The 19386-nt window shown below is 40.6% G+C and overlaps 1 protein-coding gene across 1 annotated transcript; it reads right to left on the reverse strand.

The window, feature by feature from the left end:
• Positions 1–5477: 5477 nt before the first annotated feature.
• On the reverse strand, positions 5478–18687 carry LOC121138335 (protein piccolo-like; the record flags this gene model as incomplete). Its single annotated transcript, XM_040741060.1, is given in 5 exon segments — positions 5478–8179; positions 8526–10295; positions 10298–13568; positions 17909–18019; positions 18022–18687. Coding segments are annotated over 5 exon segments (7827 nt in total), but the record flags the coding sequence as incomplete, so codon positions are not given.
• Positions 18688–19386: the final 699 nt, after the last annotated feature.

Below are 19386 nucleotides of genomic sequence, written 5' to 3' on the forward strand. Positions count from 1 at the left end.
ATCCCAATACTAGCATGGTGTTGGCTCAAGTACAGCAAGGATTGGGAAGTATGGGAGCAACAGATGACGCTATGAGGCTGACAGAGTTTATGTAATAAAGGGCCATCTTATGAAATGCAAATCAAAACTACTTTGAGATTTTATCTTTCACCAGTCAGAATGGCAAAGATCAGTAAAGCATATGATGACTTATGATGGTGAGAATGTGGGGAAATCAGTGGGGCAGATCCGAGGGAGGCTGGGAGTAGATTTACCTCAAGATCCAGCTACCACATGCTTGGTCACATGTGGGAAGGGCTCTATCTACACCCCACTACAGTGATACTTGCTCATTCATGTTCATTGTTTCCCCGTTAATAATAATCTGAAAACTGCCTAGATGGCCATTGACAAATGAATGGATAATTAAAATCTGGTATATGTGCACAATAGAATATTATTTACTTGTTTAAAAAGGAGTTTATGAAATTCAGAGTTAGATGTGTGGAGTTAGAACAAATCATCCTGAGGGAGGTAAACCAGACTCCGCAAAACAAAAGTTGTATGCATTCTCTTTTATGTGGATATAAGTTTTTAGGCCTTCAATAGACATTCTATATAATCCATATAACCACAGACGTTAGGTATAGAATAGGGACTGGCAGACTGGGTGGGGGTCTCTCCTAATGAAGAGGAAATAGATATTGAGTTATAAAGATGGGGTTGTACTAGAACTACTAGAACACGAGAACCTAAGGGGAGATGGGGAGGGAAGTCAAGGGTAAGGGAATGTAGTGGTTTGAATGAGAATGGCCCCATAGGCTCTTGCATTTAAATGCTTGATCTCCATTGGCAGAATAGGTTGGGAAGTATTAGGAGGTATGGCCTTGTTGGAGGATGTGGGTCACTAGTAGTGAGCTTTGATTGTTCAAACACCCATGTCAGGGCCTGTGGCTCAGGATGTAAAGCTCTCAGCTACTATTACAGTGTCATGCAAGTCTGTTTCCTGCTATGACAACCATGGGCTAACCCTGTAAATCTGTAAGGAAGCCTCCAATTAAATGCTTTCTTTCATAAAGTTTGCCTTGGTCATGATGTCTCTTCATAGCAATAGAACAGTGACTAAGACAGGGAAGGACTATGGAAAGGGAATCTAATAATAAAGACCATTTTTGAGGGGTCATATTGACACCTACCTACAATGGAAGCTCCTTAAATACAAAATTAAAATATAAATGAAGTACTTCACCAAATGAACGAGGAGACATGGCTGCTACTAGATATCTGTAGCCACAACCTACACCTCCAGAGGCAGGAATTAGTTTCATTTGATTGAGTTTTTGGCCAAAGGAGCCCCTTGAAACTCCTAAATTACTAAGGTTATTGCCAATGCTATTGCTTGCACTCCACAAACTTACGAGAAGGCCCTAATGCTGAAGACAGTACTTACGCATCTCCTAGATCATGGAGTCTCCCTAGGGCCTTCTTCACCCCTATTGCTAAATGCTCATAATGATGGAAGGTGCTTTGCACACCTCAAGAAGAGAATGGTGACCTCCAGCCCAGCTAAAATCCTCAAGTCTATATTGATGACTTTCCTGCAGGATAAACTGCATAACATACAAACTTAAGATCTACTCCATGAGATGAAACCGATTACTAATATGTTAAAACACCTGATACTAGATAGGCTGGTCGATGGGGAAACAATTACTATTGTTGTACTAAAGGAACACAGCAATAAAATGATTTGAAACAACATTCCCCTACACCTATAAATAAATGGGTGTCTCATTCAGTCATCATCAGAGAAACTTCCTTTTGCAGTAGATTGGAAGTAACACAGAGACCCACAACTGGAAAAATGCGCAGATAGTGGGAGACTTTGGAAAACTCACTCCTAAGTGAGATGTCTCTATCAAATATCTCTCGTCAGGCCACAAGGAACTGCAGAAGATGAGGTAGAAAGATTGTAAAGCCCGAGGGGACAGAAGACACCAAGGATAGTGTCTTTCAGACACAACAGGATTGATGCACATATGAACTGGTAGGGACTGTGGCAACATGCACGGGGTCACCCCAGGCCTAAACTACATGGGCTCACAATGCTGAGAGTAGAAGGGGACACAGGCTCTCATCTTTAGCCAAGAAACTACCTCCAACTGATAACTGTTTGCAAAGAAACAATGGAGCCTCGCTGGGTATATAAACCATAATTAGCGGCAGGGCCCATGCCCAACAGTAGATAGACTCAACATTACCTTTGGAGAATTGTTTCAGTCTCATACTGCTTTGTTTAGAAAGTTCTTACCTTACTAGTCTTTTGCTCATATATTCTGTTATCGTATGTTTTTATATATTTTATTTTCTTTGTGTGTGTGTCTCTGTTTTTATGTGTTTCTCATGCTTTTTCTTACTCTGTTCTTTTCTGCCTGCTTTTTTTTATAAAAAGAGAGGGAGAAGGAATGGAGTTGCATGGGTGGGGACGTGGAGGAGATCTAAGAAGAGGTAAAGGAGGGAAAACCATGATCATAATAACATATTGCATGAAAAAATAATCTTCAATTAAAAATAAATTCCTATTATTGAGTGAACATTTTAAGATCCTAGTAGTGAATTTAAATTGTGGAGTAAGTAATAGATTTGCTGAAATATATTTTAATCAGAAACTACTGTACTTGATCCTTAGAAAACTGACTATAGGAAGGAGCAGAACAAAGGAGTTCAGAGGCTGAACATAAAATAATGGTGACCTTGATGTAGCTTCTCACAGAAAAAGGATTTCTGGTACATAAGATTTCTTGTCACTGACCCCTCACTCACCACTACAGTTTTACTGAATATAACCTTCTTCTTTGTCCCCTTTTCGCTGGATATCTGGTTATTAACCTGAATACTTGAATATTTTTTGTCATCTATTGGAATGACCTTCATCTTTCTCTTCATGATCCAGCAGAAAACTCAACCTTCATGTCCTAGAGTCTCCTCCTTGAAAGCTTTCCTGATCTACTGGAAGCAGGAGATGCTGTTTCAGACTTTTATATACTATAAAACTTACCTTGTGCTTGTTATGATGGGTCCTACCAAAACCAATATCAATATCAATATTATGCATGCAATTATGTCATATTTGGTATATGAAGAATTTGACTAACTAGAAGAAGTTGGAATTGTGCTCCAAGGAATGGCTAGACTTAGCTATTATTTGGTAATTTTACCTAATATACCCATGTTACTTCTTATATTCGTCCTTGTACATTTGCAAATGCAAAGGGAACAATGTAAGGAAAAATCTTGATGGCTTGATTCTCTGCCATAACTGAATTAAAAGTTTAAAGTCACAATATTAGTAGATGACCAATGCATCAACTGGCAAAGTTACTCTCTCTGATGACTGGAGCTAATTTAAAAGTTCAAAACATAATGTTTTCCCACTTTATTATTTATCTGAATTTATATACCATATCAATAAAATAAATTAACACTAAAATTATTTAAATATCACTTTCACAACAGATTTAACAGATTCCAGAAGCAAAGGTATTCTGAAGTGACTGAAAACGGAATGCAATCTCAATGCACAAGTACCTATCTGACTATGGTTTTGTCCTCTACACCACATGAAGACAGTTTTACTTGGATTTATAGTATTTACTTCAGAATACTCTTTAAGAAAGAAATACAGAATATAATGAAATTTCTCCATAAATATGTGAAATTTAGATGTGAAATTGTAATTAGTATGATTATAAATATCTTGTCTTTGTAACTACAAACAGTCTTAGGAATATATTTTATAATGTATTTTAACATATATCTCCCAATGAAATAAAACCCAGGTCCAGATGGCCTCAGTGCAGAATTCTACCAGAAATTCAAAGAACAGCTAATACCAGTTCTCCTCAAAGTAGTCAATGCAATAGAAGCAGAAGAGTCATTGCCAAACTCTTTTTATGAGGCTTCAATAACATTGATACCCAAACCAACCAAGACACAACTAAGAAAGAGAACTTCAGCCCAATATCCCTCATGAACATTGATGCAAAACTACTTAATAAGATACTGGCAAATCGGACCTAAGAACACATCAGAAAAATCATCCAACATGATCAAGTAAGCTTCATTCCAGGGATGCAGGGATGGTTCAACATACAAAAATCCATCAATGTAATCAATCACATAAACAATCTGAAAAAGAAAAACCACATGATAATCTCACTAGATGCTGAAAAAGCCTTTGACAAAATCCAACACCCCTTCATGATAAAGGTCTTGGAGAGATCAGGGATAACAGGAACATACCTGAACATAATAAAAGCAATATACAGCAAACCAACAGCCAACATCAAACTAAATGGACAGAAACTCAAGGTGATTCCTCTAAAATCAGGAACAAGACAAGGATGTCCCCTCCCTCAATACCTCTTCATTATTGTACTTGAAGTTCTTGCTAGAGCAATAAGACAACAAAAGGAGATAAAGGGAATACAAATTGGAAAGGAAGAATTGAAACTTTCATTATTTGCAGATGATAAGATAGTTTACATAAGTGTCCTGAAAAACTACCAGGGAACTCCTATAACTGATAAACACCTTCAGCAAAGTTGGAGGACACGAGATCAACTAAAAAAATCAGTAGCCCAACTATATAAGACGATAAAAGAACTGAGAAACAAATCAGAGAAACATCACCCTTTACAACTGCCACAAACAACATAAAACACCTTGGGGTAACGCTAACCAAACAAGTGGAAGACCTGTATCACAAGAACTTTGAGTCTTTAAAGAGAGAAATAAAAGAAGAAACCAGAAAATGGAACGATCTCCCATGCTCTTAGATAGGTAGGATCAAGGTATTAAAAAGACAATCTTGTCAAAAGCAACCTACAGATTCAATGCAATCCTCATCAAAATCCCAGCACAATTCTTCAGACCTTGAAAGAAAAATTCTCACCTTTATGTGGAAAAACAAAAGACCCAGGATAGCCAAAACAACCCTGTACAACAAAGGAAGGTCCGGTGGCATCACCATCCCTGACTTCAAGTTCTATTATAGAGCTATAGTCCTGAAAACAGCTTGGAATTGGCACAGCAATAGACAGGTAGACCAATGGAATCTAGTTGAACACACTGATATTAACCCACACACCTACAAATACCTGATTTTTGACAAAGAAGCTAAAATTGTACAATGGAAAAAAGAAAGCATCTTCAACAAATGGTTCTGGCATAACTGGATGCTATCATGTAGAAGAATGCAGATAAAAATAATAATAGCATATATTTTAAAATTTGTATCATATTATATAGACTATGGCCACTGTTTAACACATGGGGATCAGTGGAAGTAGTGGTATTTTAGACTATTGTATTTAGAAGCTTCAGAGTTTAAAAGTCCAGAGTTAAGAAACTACTGCACCAATTTTTTATTTTATTTGGAAAATTTTATTTAGAAAAGACTTGTTCAAAATTGAACTGATACTTAAGTCATATATAATATAATTATGGTTAATTAACACTTCCCACTTCCATTTACATCTATATGTCTAACATATTATCTGTTTCTTCCCTTAAGGCAAAATTATACTTCATAAAACAATCTCTACTATTGAAAGAAACATAAAAATTAGCTATGCTTCTATAAGCACTAGCAGTGTGGCTCCTCTGAGGTTTAGTTTAAGAAAGTTGCTACAAACAAAATAAGCATGTATGAACTTGCCTAATGCACCATACTTTCGTATGCCCACATCTTGGTCAATGAGCTATGCTAAGCCTTTAAGGTCAGTATTCTGGCTGGAAGAAGAGACTGACCACATGTATTTGATGAGCACTTCAGTCATGAGTTCTCGTACTCCTCATCTAAAGGCATGCTCATGCTTCATCCTTGTTTATAGTCAATATTTATACCATCATGCGGGGAAAGGAATGTTAGTTACATACACTGAAATAAGGCTACAATTCAGAGATATTTTTATATTAGAATAAAACTTCAGTCTCACATAACAGTCTTCTTTTGAGGGCACCTTTAAGGGAAAGTGGTCCTCCTCTCCTAATGTGATAGTCCTCCCTCAGTTTCAGTCCCTCACTTTCTACATGTTAGTTTTGTTACCTTCTAAGTCTGCAAACACATGATCAACATCAACTCATCCATTGTCTTCTACCTGAACAGAATCCCTCTTACCGTGAAGCCCTCAGGAATACTGAAAAGGAGCCCTGGAACTTTCGTCTGCTGTAGGACTCAGCGGCTTGGGGTCAGACATAGAGCGCTGCATCATCTTGGCTGTCTTAGGACTTGCTGGGGGCACGTTAGCCATATCTGGATGTAGTACTTTCTGTGGACTTATGTCATCAGGGAGGGGTTTTTCATAAGGTACAAAGGCTGACTCTAATGCTTTGCCTGGTGAGAGTGGTGAGATGGGTGAGTAAAGGACTTTTGGAGACTTGGGCGGGGAAGGAGCCAGCTGGACTGTGGTGTCTGCCCGAAGGTGAGATGACGAGTAGCCGATCTCTAAAGGAGTTGGGCGCTTCTTGTCTTTGGGTGGAGAGGTGGCACCCAGATATGGAGGGCTCTGTGTGTCTGAATCTGTTTCTGTTTGACATCCTAAACTGCCCCCTTTGTAAGTCTTTTCAGGTGCGGAAATGTGTTTAATTATTTCTACCTTGGCATCCACCCGTGCTCGTACGGAAGGTGTTCTTATGGTTCCCACTGGCTCAGTTTGCACAGATATCTCTGCGACTGTCTGAACTGCTACACTGGAGACTTTGGAAAGGGGTTTCGTCTTGTCACCCTCTGTGGTGCTGTCTCCGTATTTCCCCGGACGTGCTTTCCTTCTTGACCTAGAAGGCACGTCCCATTCGTCCTGATCTTCATCATCGGTTTGGACACTGGTATCGACGCTCTTTTTAGTTTTTCTCCTCCTGCTTGCATAGCTCCTATCCGCAGTTTCTTCATCATCGGTTTGTACACCACTGTCCACTATCTTTTTCAAATTCCGTGGATCATCTGCCATATTTTCCCCCATCTCTTCATACTGCCCCCTAACTTTGGCTCCAGAGCTCCTCTTTTTGGGTTGTTTCTCCTCTTTTACAACAACATCTGTCAGAGGTATCTCTGAAACAGTGCTCAAGATGCCAGGCGGGGCAATGTACTGAGTCACCCCATCAGACTGAACAGTGTACCATCCTTGGCTCTGTGGTATTTCAATGGCCACCACAGTAGAGGCTGTAGTGGTGGCATCCTCAGCGGCCCAAAACTGACTGCCCTCTTGAGCAGCATATTGACCCTCCAAAATTGCCTGTTCGGTGGTAGTTTGTGGAGAAGCAGTTCCAGAGGGGTCATAGTTATACTGGTAGATCTGGCGAAGTTTTTGCTCCTCGAGCTGCTGGTGCAGCTGCTGTTGCAGCTGTTGGATTTGTTCAAGTTGTAACTGTTGCTGAGCTAATGTCTCCTGCCTCATCATAAACTGGGCTTGCCGTTCTTCTTCTTGCTGATAGAGGAGGTGCTGTTTCATAGACTGCAGCTCCTCCAGCTTTTTTTGAACCATGATCTTTTCTTGTTCCCGGAATCTCTGAATCTCCTGACGTTCCCACTCTAGCTCCTCGGCAAAGCGTTGTTGCTTAATTTTCTCCAGTTCCAGGAGCTCTCGCTCCAAGTCAAGCTGCTGTTGCTGTTTATCTTCCTCAGATACCATTAAAAGTGTGCTTTCCTCTCCTACCACCTCAGAAAACACTTCAGACGCTGTGGTTAAAGCAGGAACAGAGTCCATTGTCTCAGCAGGAAGAGTTTCCATAGTAATAGTTTGCAGACCGGCATTGATGTCAATACTGGTTACTGAGATGTCTGTTTCTGATGCCCCTGTTGTTATGAAATACGATCGAGGCATTGGCTGGCTTTGATGCAGGGCTGATAATGAAGTCAATGCATCTGTTGTGTGAATACCAGACAAATCCCTGACCGTGGTACTGAAAATGGAGCCAGGTTGAGTGGTGATAGCAAATGTAGAGGGGATTGGAGTTGCTACTGAAGAATAGACAACACCATTAGAGGACCTCAAAACACTTCCCACACCATACTGGGGTGCTGGAGGTGGAGTCATTCTTGCTGTGGAATACTGTGGGGTACTAATCCCAACTCCTGAAATGACTTGGCGTGTTTCTGGATATGGACCTGTAGTCTTGCTTGAATAATCCATTACCTCACCTGAAATACAGGGTAGAGTTATAGTCCAGTTCTCAGAATGAATGATGCTGTTTGGGTCAGAAAGCCCTCTTATCTTGATGAGCTCAATGAATGGGACTGCATGCAAATCCACAGGTTAACCTAATTAGATGCGGAAGAAAAGCAATGTTGAACATGCAGGCACATGCAGGCAACGGCAACAGCAAGAAACAAAAATGCACATGTACTCTAAAGTATATTGCAAAAACATCCAAAGAAAGCAAAAATATAAAAAAATCGGACTAGGGATATCTTTTTCACCCTGAAACAAGATGCACAATACCATAATGGCATTTCAAGGCAGGGTCTATTGCTATGTCATACTGACCTGTAGTCACTCTCCCTGAAGTTAGATCTACTGCTGCATCAGATCCTCCTGAGTAATCAAAAGCATTCTTACTTTTATAGAAAAAATGTCCAGCTTCTGCTAAATTTGTATCAGACATGGAAGGTTTCATTCCACCAATCCCTCTGTAACCATATGGCCCTGATCTATCATATTGATAGTGGTCATCCCTATATCCAAAACGGTCTTCAGGAAGGGTAGTTGCTGGCTGCTGTGCTGTGCAGCTCCTTCCAAAAGGCAACTTATAAACCATGTCACAGCACACAGCTCTTCTTCCTGCAGTCAAATCAACAGGTTTTTCATCGTCTTCTATGATTTTGGTCACTACATTTGAAGTAGATTCATCCATTGTCACAACTGTTCTATGAGACTTTGATGTGCTGAGGTCTACCACCTCCCCATCGGTGATCCCCTGAGATGTGCTGCTGTCAGTCCATCCATTGGTGACACCGACTGGAGGTACAGTGACAGGCTTCGTAACAGCCAGTGTCACTGCCGGAGCTGAAGGACCCAGAGACAAGTTTATCGGTGCTTCATCTCTAACCAAAGGGAATGTCTGGCCACTTGATATCCTGTACGGTGACTCGGTATGTTTTAATGTAGTGAGCTGGAGTGGTGATGCCATTGCAGGCTCTATACTCACTTGGCCTCCTGAGCCTGTTGTGTAAATTGTAGTACCTGTGCATGTGACAACAGCCACTGTCTCAGAGTCTAGGGTGACTGGAGCTACAAAAGAGGAAGCTGCACTGAGATTCACGATAGAAGGTTGGACAGCACTGATCTGTCGCCCATAAACGTCATTTGCTGTGGGCTGTCTTTTTGCATCCACTGAAGAAGCAGAAAGGTCCATACATTTTTCAGTTGCTTTAGCTTCTGTCTTTGGTATTGTCCGCAAATCAATGGCATCACCACTAAGTGGCAATTTTCCATTTTCCTTGTACTGATGCCTGTCTAGAGCAAGAGGTTCTGGAGGAATCGGTATGGAAACACTTCTGGGAGCAATGCTTGGGACTACACTTCTGGTTGTGGATACCACAGTTTTTGAAGCTTCTGTTGGAAGAAACTGTGTAAGTGAAGTCAGAGCTCCTTGAAATAGAGATGGTGTTACAACAGGTACAGCAGAAAATGTCTCCGAAGTTCCTGGTGCATACAGGGTAGGCTGTGAAGAACTTGGAATTTCTGGAGCTGTCATAGGAGGAACTACAGAAAACACTGTTTCAAGGGAAACCAGATCTTTTGGGGGTGATCCCAAGGGCCAACTGGTAATGGCTTGAGAAGCAGAAGAATCTGTTGGAGTCCCAGGCTCAGATGGTAATGTAATAACCACATAAGTCTCCATTAGAGACTTAGAATATCTTGGTGAGGATTTATTAGAATGTGGGGAAAGTGGAGAGGTAGGGGAAGGCAGTTTGTAATCTGCTGAAGTCACTAAATTTAAGGACATGCTTGAAGTTAAAGATAGACCTGTTGGTTTGGGGCATGCATCTGTTATTTTCTGTGTAGTCAATGGAATCTGAGGAATTGCTGGCTTAGGGGCAATTGGAGGTTTGCTTGGTTCTGGCCTATGTGTAAATACAAGTCCAGTTGGAATTGAAGAAGGCTTGGGAGGGACAGGAGGAGGGGCAGTGGCACATACTTTGATGGGAGGTAACCCATTACTCTTCCGAGCAGTTGTGGCCTCTACTGTAGTAATAGCATCAATATGGGTTGTGACAACTGCCGTTGGAGTCACTGGAGCTGCAACTGCCAAAGTTTTTTAGGGTAAGTGGCTGGCTTAGGTGAAGTTGCTGGGGGTAATGGTGGTGGAGGCGGAGGAAGAGGGGGTGGAGGGGGAGGAGGGGGTGGGGGAGGAGGAGGGGGCGGTTGGGCTGATATATCCAAAGAAGAACTTCTGAAAAATGGACGAGCTTTAGATGGATGGGTGGAAACAGGAATACTGGCTGATGGTAACCTATATGTGGGCTTTTCCTGACCAGAGATCTTTCCAGACAGAGAATATGGAGTTACAGGTTCTTCCTTCATCTGAGGGGCTATAACAGAAGAAGGTGTTTGGACCAACCCAGTTTCAGGTAAGGTAATTTTTGTTAGTTCAGCCTCAGACTCTTCCCTTTTATCTGTGTAAGCATCCAAAACTTCCAGAATAATTCCATCCCCAGTTTCCTTCTTGCCTTTTATTGGATCTTTTTCAGGTAAGTCAGTGGACATGGTAACAGCTTGTGGCCTGTCAGCTTTAGTGCCTACGAATTCTGCGACAGAAGGTGCTGTACTAGAGAAGGAAACCACGATACGATCAGCATTAGTTCTACTTTCAGGTGTGGTGGTCCGATCTAAAGATATACTTATGTCTTCTGGATAGTCTATGATGCTGCCTGGAAAATAAGTCGATGAAGAAATTTCCTCGGAGTCTTCAAATTTAGTTATTATGTCTGCTGGCTCTGTATAAGCAGTGGTTAGGCTATCCAGGGTAGTGACAGGTGAGGAGCTGTCTGTGGTGCAGACTGAAGAAATAGATGATGTGAGAGAAGGTGTGTCGGAAGGCGGGACAGATGCAGCACTTTCTGAAGGCTCAGAGTAGGTCAATATCAGTGACTCATGGGCTATTATCTCTTGAATTTCTCTTGTATAATCAGTTACGTATTCATCCTCGAGGTCTTCTGCTGAAAAATGTTGGGTTATCTTAACATCTGGGATAGAGAGAGTTGCACTGCTGGTTGAGTCCGTAAGAGATGCTCCAGAAAGGATGCTTGATGTCAAAGATGTATCTTGCACCCTGTCAAAATCCATCATGGAATCTGCCATGTCATCCCCTACGGTGGTCTGTGTGGGACTGGACCCATCTGTTACCTGCATCTGTTGTCGCCTCATGAGTTCTTCATACGCAGTGTCAGCATCTAATAATTGCTTTTCTTCACTGGTAGAAGTTACCATGGTTCCCAGATCCACTATCTCGTGGCTTTCAGGAATGATGTAAGAGCTGGAAACTATGTCTTCTTGAGGCACAACAGAATGTAAGCTTTCTAACTCATAAAACTCTTTCTGGAGGTCTGTAATTTTCTGCATAGGATCATCATAAATCTGTTCTGGGAGTCTTATTTTTTGCTCTCTTCCTCTCTGCTGCATGAATCCATTTTGTTCTTCTTGCCTTGGGATCAGACTGCCATCTACTGATCCATTGTATGTATCCTCTACTAAAGATTCATAAATGTAGTCCTCTATTAACATGCCACCATACAATGGCTCCTTTTCAAACACGTCATCTCGTTCACTTGCAGCTGGAAAAGCTTTATATTTGTGGTTCTTCTGCATCATTTCTTCGTACATCTCCTCAGCACTTTTGAGAACTTTCTGCACCCCTTCCTTCTGCATAGCAGATTGCTCATCTGTTGGTGAGTACAAGGACACAGCCGTGGGCAGTTTATAAACTTTTTGAACTTCTATTATTTTCTCAGGGCTTATTTCAAACCCTTCTGGGTCTGATTCTATGCTAGGCGAGTATTCGGAACAAGAGGACCTATGGAGCTCCTCCATTTCCGCTGCCTGGCGCAGTTCTTCCGTGGGAGATGCGTCCTCGATGGGAGAGAGATTACTGGGTGGCGTCTTTGGTCTTTCTCTCCTTCTCTGAGCACGAAGTTCGTCTTTGTCTTTCTTTGACTTCTTACTAGAACTCTTTCGTTGCTGCTGCTCTAACTCCCGCTGTTTCTCTTGCTCCTTTAACAATTCTTCTTCCTCTCTCAATTCGTCCTCCTCTGAGGAGTCTTCAATGGTGGGTAAGAGAGGGCCATGTGTCCTGTGCCGGGCTTTGCGCTGCTGCTTGCTCTCCCCTTTTTTGTGACTTGGGCTACTGTCACTGTCCTCGTCCAGTGATGACACTGATGTAGGGGACGTGCCGGGAGTGAAGCTGGATGCATGGAGACTAGAGGACCCCTCTCCCCTAGATCTGTCTTCAGGTGAGTCGGTCAGGCTCTCCATTTCTAACTCTGGCTCTTCATCAAAATACAAAGTTGCTTTTTTCTGAGAGGATTCTGCCGAGTACTTATCTGCTATCATACTGTTGAGTTCGATCGTCTTAAATCGGCGTAACCCCCCTCCTCCAGCCACCACAAGTTCTTCGCTCTCCTGGCTTTTAGTTTCTCGGAATTTGAGTTCAGGGCTTTCATCATATGTTTCATCGTCCTCGTCATGCCAGGAATGCCGTCTGCCTGCCTCGTCATCGAAGCTAGCACTGCTCTTGCGAGTCAGCCGTCTGTGTTTCCCTTTGGTTTCTTCCCTCTTGTGGCTGTCAGTCATGCCACCAATCTCTTTAAGCTGACTCCTAATGAACTCATCATCCTCAGAGCCAGAGGCATCCTCGTCAGCACTCATTTCTATAATCTGTTTTCGAATGAAGTCCTCCTCTTCCCCAGAACCTTGACTGTCCTCCTGTTTGTACTCATCGCTGCTTGATGAGCCAACACTAGTTCTCCGCTTCCTACGGGCAACAGGGGAGTTTTCACTCTCACTGCTGTCTTCCACTGAGTCATAGGATGCTCTTCTTGGACTTAGATCATCAACTAGCTCAGGCTTTTCTTTATGGTCTTTCCTAGCAGGAAAGCCTTGTTGGCTATCCCTTTTGGAACTTTCTTTCCTTTCTTGGCTCTCTTTGTCCTCTTCTTCTGAAATAGTAATATCCAGCGCGTCAGATGGAATCTGAGACTTTTGCTGGTCCTGAGGCTGCTCGGGAGAAACCTTCTGGGGCTGTGCTTTCATTTCTGATTTTTCACTAAGGGTGCTTGCCTGAGCTTCCAAAATGGACAGTACTGTGCTTTCCAGTTTCGCCAAGTCCGAGGGGCTGGAAGGGCTGCTTTCTTGTGAGAAAGAGTCCTTTTTGAGTCCTTTGAGCAAATCTTTTTCATCACTTGGTATAAGACTTGGGATTTCACCAAGAGAACCTGATATTCCATCCGAAGAATATCCTGTGTCACTCAGACCTTGTGGGCTCTTGGGCTGCTGAGAACTGGGAGTATCTGATTTATCCTCTTCCTTTTCCTAGCAGAAGGGGAAAGACACAGGCAAATGCATTAGAGGCAAACTAATCGCATAGCTTCACCATTATTATTAAATAACCATTAATAGTTGGGCAATAACTATGGAAAAATTCAGCTATATGATGACAGGTTTGACCTTTTTTTTCCCAAGACAGGATATCTTTCTGTAGCTCTGGAGCCCATCCTGGAGCGTGCTCTGTAGCCCAGAATGGCCTCTAAATCACAGAGATCTGCCTGCCTCTGTCTCCTGATTACTTGGATTAAAGATGTGTGCCACTTGCCCCTGGCATATAATGGCAGTTTTAAAATGTTTGTATGAGAACAAAATTGAGAAAAATTTATATTCACTGGATTAGGTAACTAAAATTTAAATTATGCATTAATTCTCAATGTTACTTGATTTTTTTCCATTATTTTGTGAGGCATCTTTACTTTCTAATTTCACTTTCCTTCAAATACATTACCTGTATCAATACATTTACTTTGCGATGAAATTCATATTGTTAAAAGAAAAAAGTCAATCTCTCTCTGGTGTGTGTGTGTGTGTGTGTGTGTGGTGTGTGTGTGGAATGCAACAAAGAAAACCAAAACGAATTCATGAAGTTCTAACACAAAATATCAAAATATTCTCCCCACAACTGCCTGTGTATGGCTTTATTCTGTGCCCATGCTTCCTTTGTTCCCCCCGCGCTACATTCTCCCAGATCATCCTGTCTGGTCCTGTATCTGTCCCGAAAGCTTCCCAGGGTTCCATCAGCACATTTGATGGGGACACTGCTGTGCACTGTCTCTATTCTGTGTTACATGGTAGCAAGTCTATAAGTGTTCATTCTATAGGCTTGCGGGTCTAAGACAATATGTTAGGAGTGGCTGATGTTAGTTGCTTCTAATGCACCTCACTGAAAGATTCAAAGGATACACTGAAAAACTTTATGTTAATTTTCCCCACTAACTAGATTTAGGTATTCATCCCCTCAGAGAACAATGTGCCCTCATTAACTGCATAGTTTAGCTGTGAAACATGATCACTCAATGATCAATCAGGTCCTTTGCTTCACCGACTAAAGACACCTACAAATTAATCTTTATTACTGCTATTAATCATTTTTAAAAGGATTTCCACATATCAGGACTTGGCAACCATTTTTCTTTCTTGTAGTTAACTGGTCCTTGACACTGCTTCATTAATAACACTTACTAACAAGGGGAAATTAGATGCAGATTACAGTACATAAGCTGGATCTTGTTTTCCCTAATGCTTGAACTTCAAAATGGGTGTCTGAAGCACCATAGACTAAGATACAGTGAAATGATTCATGTGAAGACAAAATAATGTGGACCATTTTCTCACCAATTTCTCAGGACACCAGACTAAAATATTGGAAACTTTTTCTCAGGCACTTCAAAAATTTCTAAGAGTGTATATATTTAAAGAAAAATATATTAATCTACTCAGTGAAGTGGTATTAAAAGATATAAATGTAACAAGCACACTTTTGTATAAGATTTACAACACACACACACAAACTGTATAAAATACTGCAGATTTCAAAAAATGTATTCATTTGAATCATCAGGAAATGAACACATTTGTTAACTGTTTCACTTTTTACATTTAATACCATTTATAACAACCCTGAAATTAAAAAATAAGAATAAAATTTCATATGGCTTCCTTTTGCATACAAACTTTGTAACCTTTGAATAAGCCAGGTGTGAGAACTATAATATTGTAAGCACAGCTTTAAAATAGCAATGTTACTCTTCATTTCTGCTAAAGAAAAGGTCTTCTGTTTTTAATGATTAGCATTACATTCCAGCATACTGGCCTATCTTATATTTCATGTTCTCCATGCATAGAATTTTATTTGCTCAAGTTCTTCCAATCTGTTTTTTTAAAATAATCACCCCAAAATTTCAGGGGCTAAGCTCCAAGTTTTGTGCTGTACTAACGAACAGCAGGGATTGAAGTGTCCCCTTCCTGTGAGTGTCCCATCACCGTTTACTGGACAGCAGATGTGTGAGAGAGAAGGCAGTAATGTTTTAGCACACTTGAAACTCTTCTGAAGGTGGTGCACTTTGTGGGAACCCAGCGTGAGAAAATGCACATAAATACATGTGTTCTGTTAAATTTGTCTGTGCTCTTTCCACAACAGTTAAAGTCAGTAGCTCTCCACACTGAAGGAAAACAAAAGTTTCTGAAGATTACATGTGTCAAGAACTGAGTTCTAGGATTCATATAAAAATGTGGAAAGACAGATAACAGTACGTGCTTGACTAATTTTCTAGACTTTATTTTTAATGAAATAAAAGAGCACAGAGTTATCTTTCATCATTTATAGAAAGTTTGTGTTAAGATTGACTGCAAATATGAGTAACTAAAGCACTCCAATCAAGATTGAGTCCACATAACTCAGCCCAAGAAAGAGATAAAATATTTCATCAGAACACTTGATTGTTTTTCACTCTGATTATGCCGTCACAAAAACAGTTCAGGCATTGTATTCTGTGTTGACAGATAACATGAATATTAACCATTCAGTTATTTTAAACAGAAACCAAAGTCCACATTAAAATCTATGCCAATTTGAGTTTCCATCTGGAAGACGGTAGTTTTTCAGTATAGCACATAAAATAAAGATTAAAAGTTTCCTGCTTGGATAAATAGGTAAAAAGCCAGAATTTTATAGTAACGTGATTTAGAAATACAAAATCAGAAAAGTTAAAGAGGTATGCTTTCAAATATATATCATATTCATATATATTAATTTTAATATAATATATTCATTTTATTTTTAATGAATAAACACATTTTGGAAAATTGAATAAAGTAAAAGAATGGCATGACAACAAAAAATATAAGCAACACAACACTGAAACAACTGACAAATTGAATTTACAGTTAAGTTTAAAAGGGAACTATTTGCTAAAGTACATGAAACGCAGTTCTGAAACACAACCACAGAGACACATATGCTCCTGTGAATTTAAGGGTCAGACTTGTGCCTTCTTTGGATAGAAAAGAAGGAAAAGTTAAAAGAGAAAAATAAAAACATTTGGAGACTGGCAAAAAAAAATCCTGGGGATGACAAATGTAGAACCCACAGAAGATGCCTATCATGAGGAAAAAGGGGAGTGGAGATGGGTTAGCAGGCTGTGTTCAAGTGATCTCAAAACAGCACACTTCCTCAAACCTATTCAACTCATCAACCCGGAATTCTGGAACTTTAATGGATGTGCAACAGGTAATTTTTATGTACCATTTGTGTCCTCTGTGAATTAACCTTATTTAATTAGATATAACCCATTTGGTGGATCTCTAAATTCCTATGTACACACATACACACACATAACAATACAAGTCAAATCAAAAGAATGCAGCACTTTAAAAGGGAGTAAGGGGGGCTGAAGGGGGATAGAGAAAGCAGATGGGAGGGTAGAAAGGGGGGATTATATAGCTAGATTAGCATTAAAATTAATATACCTTGAAATAGTAGAGTTCCTTTAAAACGATAGAATTGCTTATGTAAATATCACTTAAAATGGGATATTCTTGAAGCTTCTCACTAAAGGGACACTATGTATTATTATATACTAAATTAAGATTGTAACTAATTCTTCCACATTAAGCACATGACCCTACGTTATGAGAAAAATGTAGAATTAATATATATATGTATATATATATATATATATATATATATTCATCCTGGATTTTGACCATGCCTCTTTTTTTTTTAACCAATTTTGTGGCTGACAACAACTTAGAAATCTATCAAAAGGAAAAATAAAACAACAAAAACAACAAACTGCCTTTTACGAAAGCAACTATTTTGTTTTTAAATATAAATTTAAATTAGAAACAAGGTTGCTTCACATGTCAATTCCAGGTCCCTCTCAGTTTCCCTCCCCTCCTCCCGTGCCCTCCCTCCAAGCCCCCCAATATCCCTTCATTTCCCCAAGGAGGGTGAGGCCCTCCATGGGGTGTCCATAGTCTGTCATTTCATCCAGGGCAGGGCCTAGACCCTCACGAAACCAACTATCTTAATGACATATTATTTTAGGTAAAGAGAAAACTGACTTAAAAAAATTACTTGGAGCTCTAGGAAATCTTTTCATTTTTCTCTATGATTTAGAGAATTTTATTTCTAAGCTTTCTGGAATTTGACTGAGGTATCAAAATGCCATTGCTTTTCATTTAAGAAAAAGTAAAACAGAGTTCTCTGAAATGTAGTTTGTGGTCTAAAGGTTTCACATCTGTCCTATCCGTGATCGGCTGAGGTTGTAAGTAAACCAGGGAAGGGCACACGCCAAAAGGCAACTGCAGGAAGCACAACTTACTGTTTTGCCTTTGCTGGGCTCCACTTGGTCAGGCTCCACACTGCCTTCCTCCTGGGGCTGCTTCTCTGTGTGGCTCTCCTTCCCGCCTTCCCTGGGCGAAGTCTGCGGGCGTGGCTGCGTGGGGGAGCTCCAGCCCTGGCCTCTGCACGCCAGTCTTCCTGAGTGGCCACTCTCCCTGTGGGCTCCTCTTCAGGAATTTGTACTTGAGCTTGAAGTGCTTCCCGTTTCTTCTCCGGCTCTGAGGCCAGGGGCTTTACTTCTGCGGGTAATTTCTTGTCGTCGGGGATAGGCTTCTTTCCCTCCAGAGGTGGTTTGTCTTCTGCTGAAGCCAACTTTCCTTCAGCAGATGGCTTCTTTCCCACTTTCTCTTCAGGGACTGGCTGTTCCTCTTCAGAGGGTGGTTTCTTTTCTTGCAGGGCTGAAACTTTGCTTTTCTCTAATTTAGTCTCGTCCAGCTTTTCACCTGTGGCGACCGCTGGGGGCGTTTTCTCAATGGATGCTGTTTCTTTTTCTGGAATAAGTTTCTCAGTTTCAGTTTTTCCTTCTGTTTCCTTCTTTTTGCCTTTCACATGGCCCCCTACGGGTGTTTTCTGAGATGATGGGTCTGCAGGGGCAGGCACAGGTGATGCCTTGGATCCTGACGATACAGGGAGCATTTTGCCCATATCTCCCAGTTGTCCTGATATTGCTCTGTTCGTCTGGCAATTTAAACAAAGCCATTCTTGAATCTGCAAAATGGACAGCAATGAACAGATTAGGATTATTGTAGACTTTCTATCCTACTGCATTAATGAACATGAAAACTGAAAATATTTGATCTGTTGATTGTGGTTAGGCACAGGATGAGTCACAGTTTTCTAAATAAAAAACCCCTATTAAAATATGAAAAGATTATTTAAAATATAAATGTGGGCAAAATCTTCAGTGATGATCAGTCTCTACGCTCACCACTACTAAGAAACAGAGAAGGGGACAGAATTTTCTGCAAGGATTTTAATCAAGCACCTGGAGAGAGGAGCCAGTATGAAAAGCAATTTGAAGCTTAATTTATCTGGAGACAATACAGCATAAAAAAGCAGACAGTCTTATCTATAGGACCCTCCCACATAATAAATACACATTAAATGGTAATGACTAGAAAGAAGCAACAGTCTTTATCTCTTATATTAAAATATATATAATGGATAATGTCTGCCTCCTGTGTGATTGTATTTCCTGTGTCCTTTTCAGAGAGTAGTTTTCATGACTTAGACTGCAGAAACAGTTACCAGAGGTAACACCCGCAGAAACAGGCTTGATCTGGGCTATGGTTTCAAAAACCAGGATGTGAGTGAGCACATCTTAACATATTATTATTATTCATATTTTCTAACTTGACACTTCAAAGAACAAAAACAAATAAAGATAGTAGTCTCAGTGCTTTGTCACAAGGATTATAAAAATCACATGCCTGCAGGTATAAACTCAGCAGTCTCATG

The sequence above is a fragment of the Mesocricetus auratus genome, unplaced genomic scaffold (genome assembly GCF_017639785.1).
Source record: "Mesocricetus auratus isolate SY011 unplaced genomic scaffold, BCM_Maur_2.0 contig_11275_pilon_subseq_69762:90123_obj, whole genome shotgun sequence".
Classification (NCBI taxonomy): Eukaryota; Metazoa; Chordata; class Mammalia; order Rodentia; family Cricetidae; genus Mesocricetus; species Mesocricetus auratus.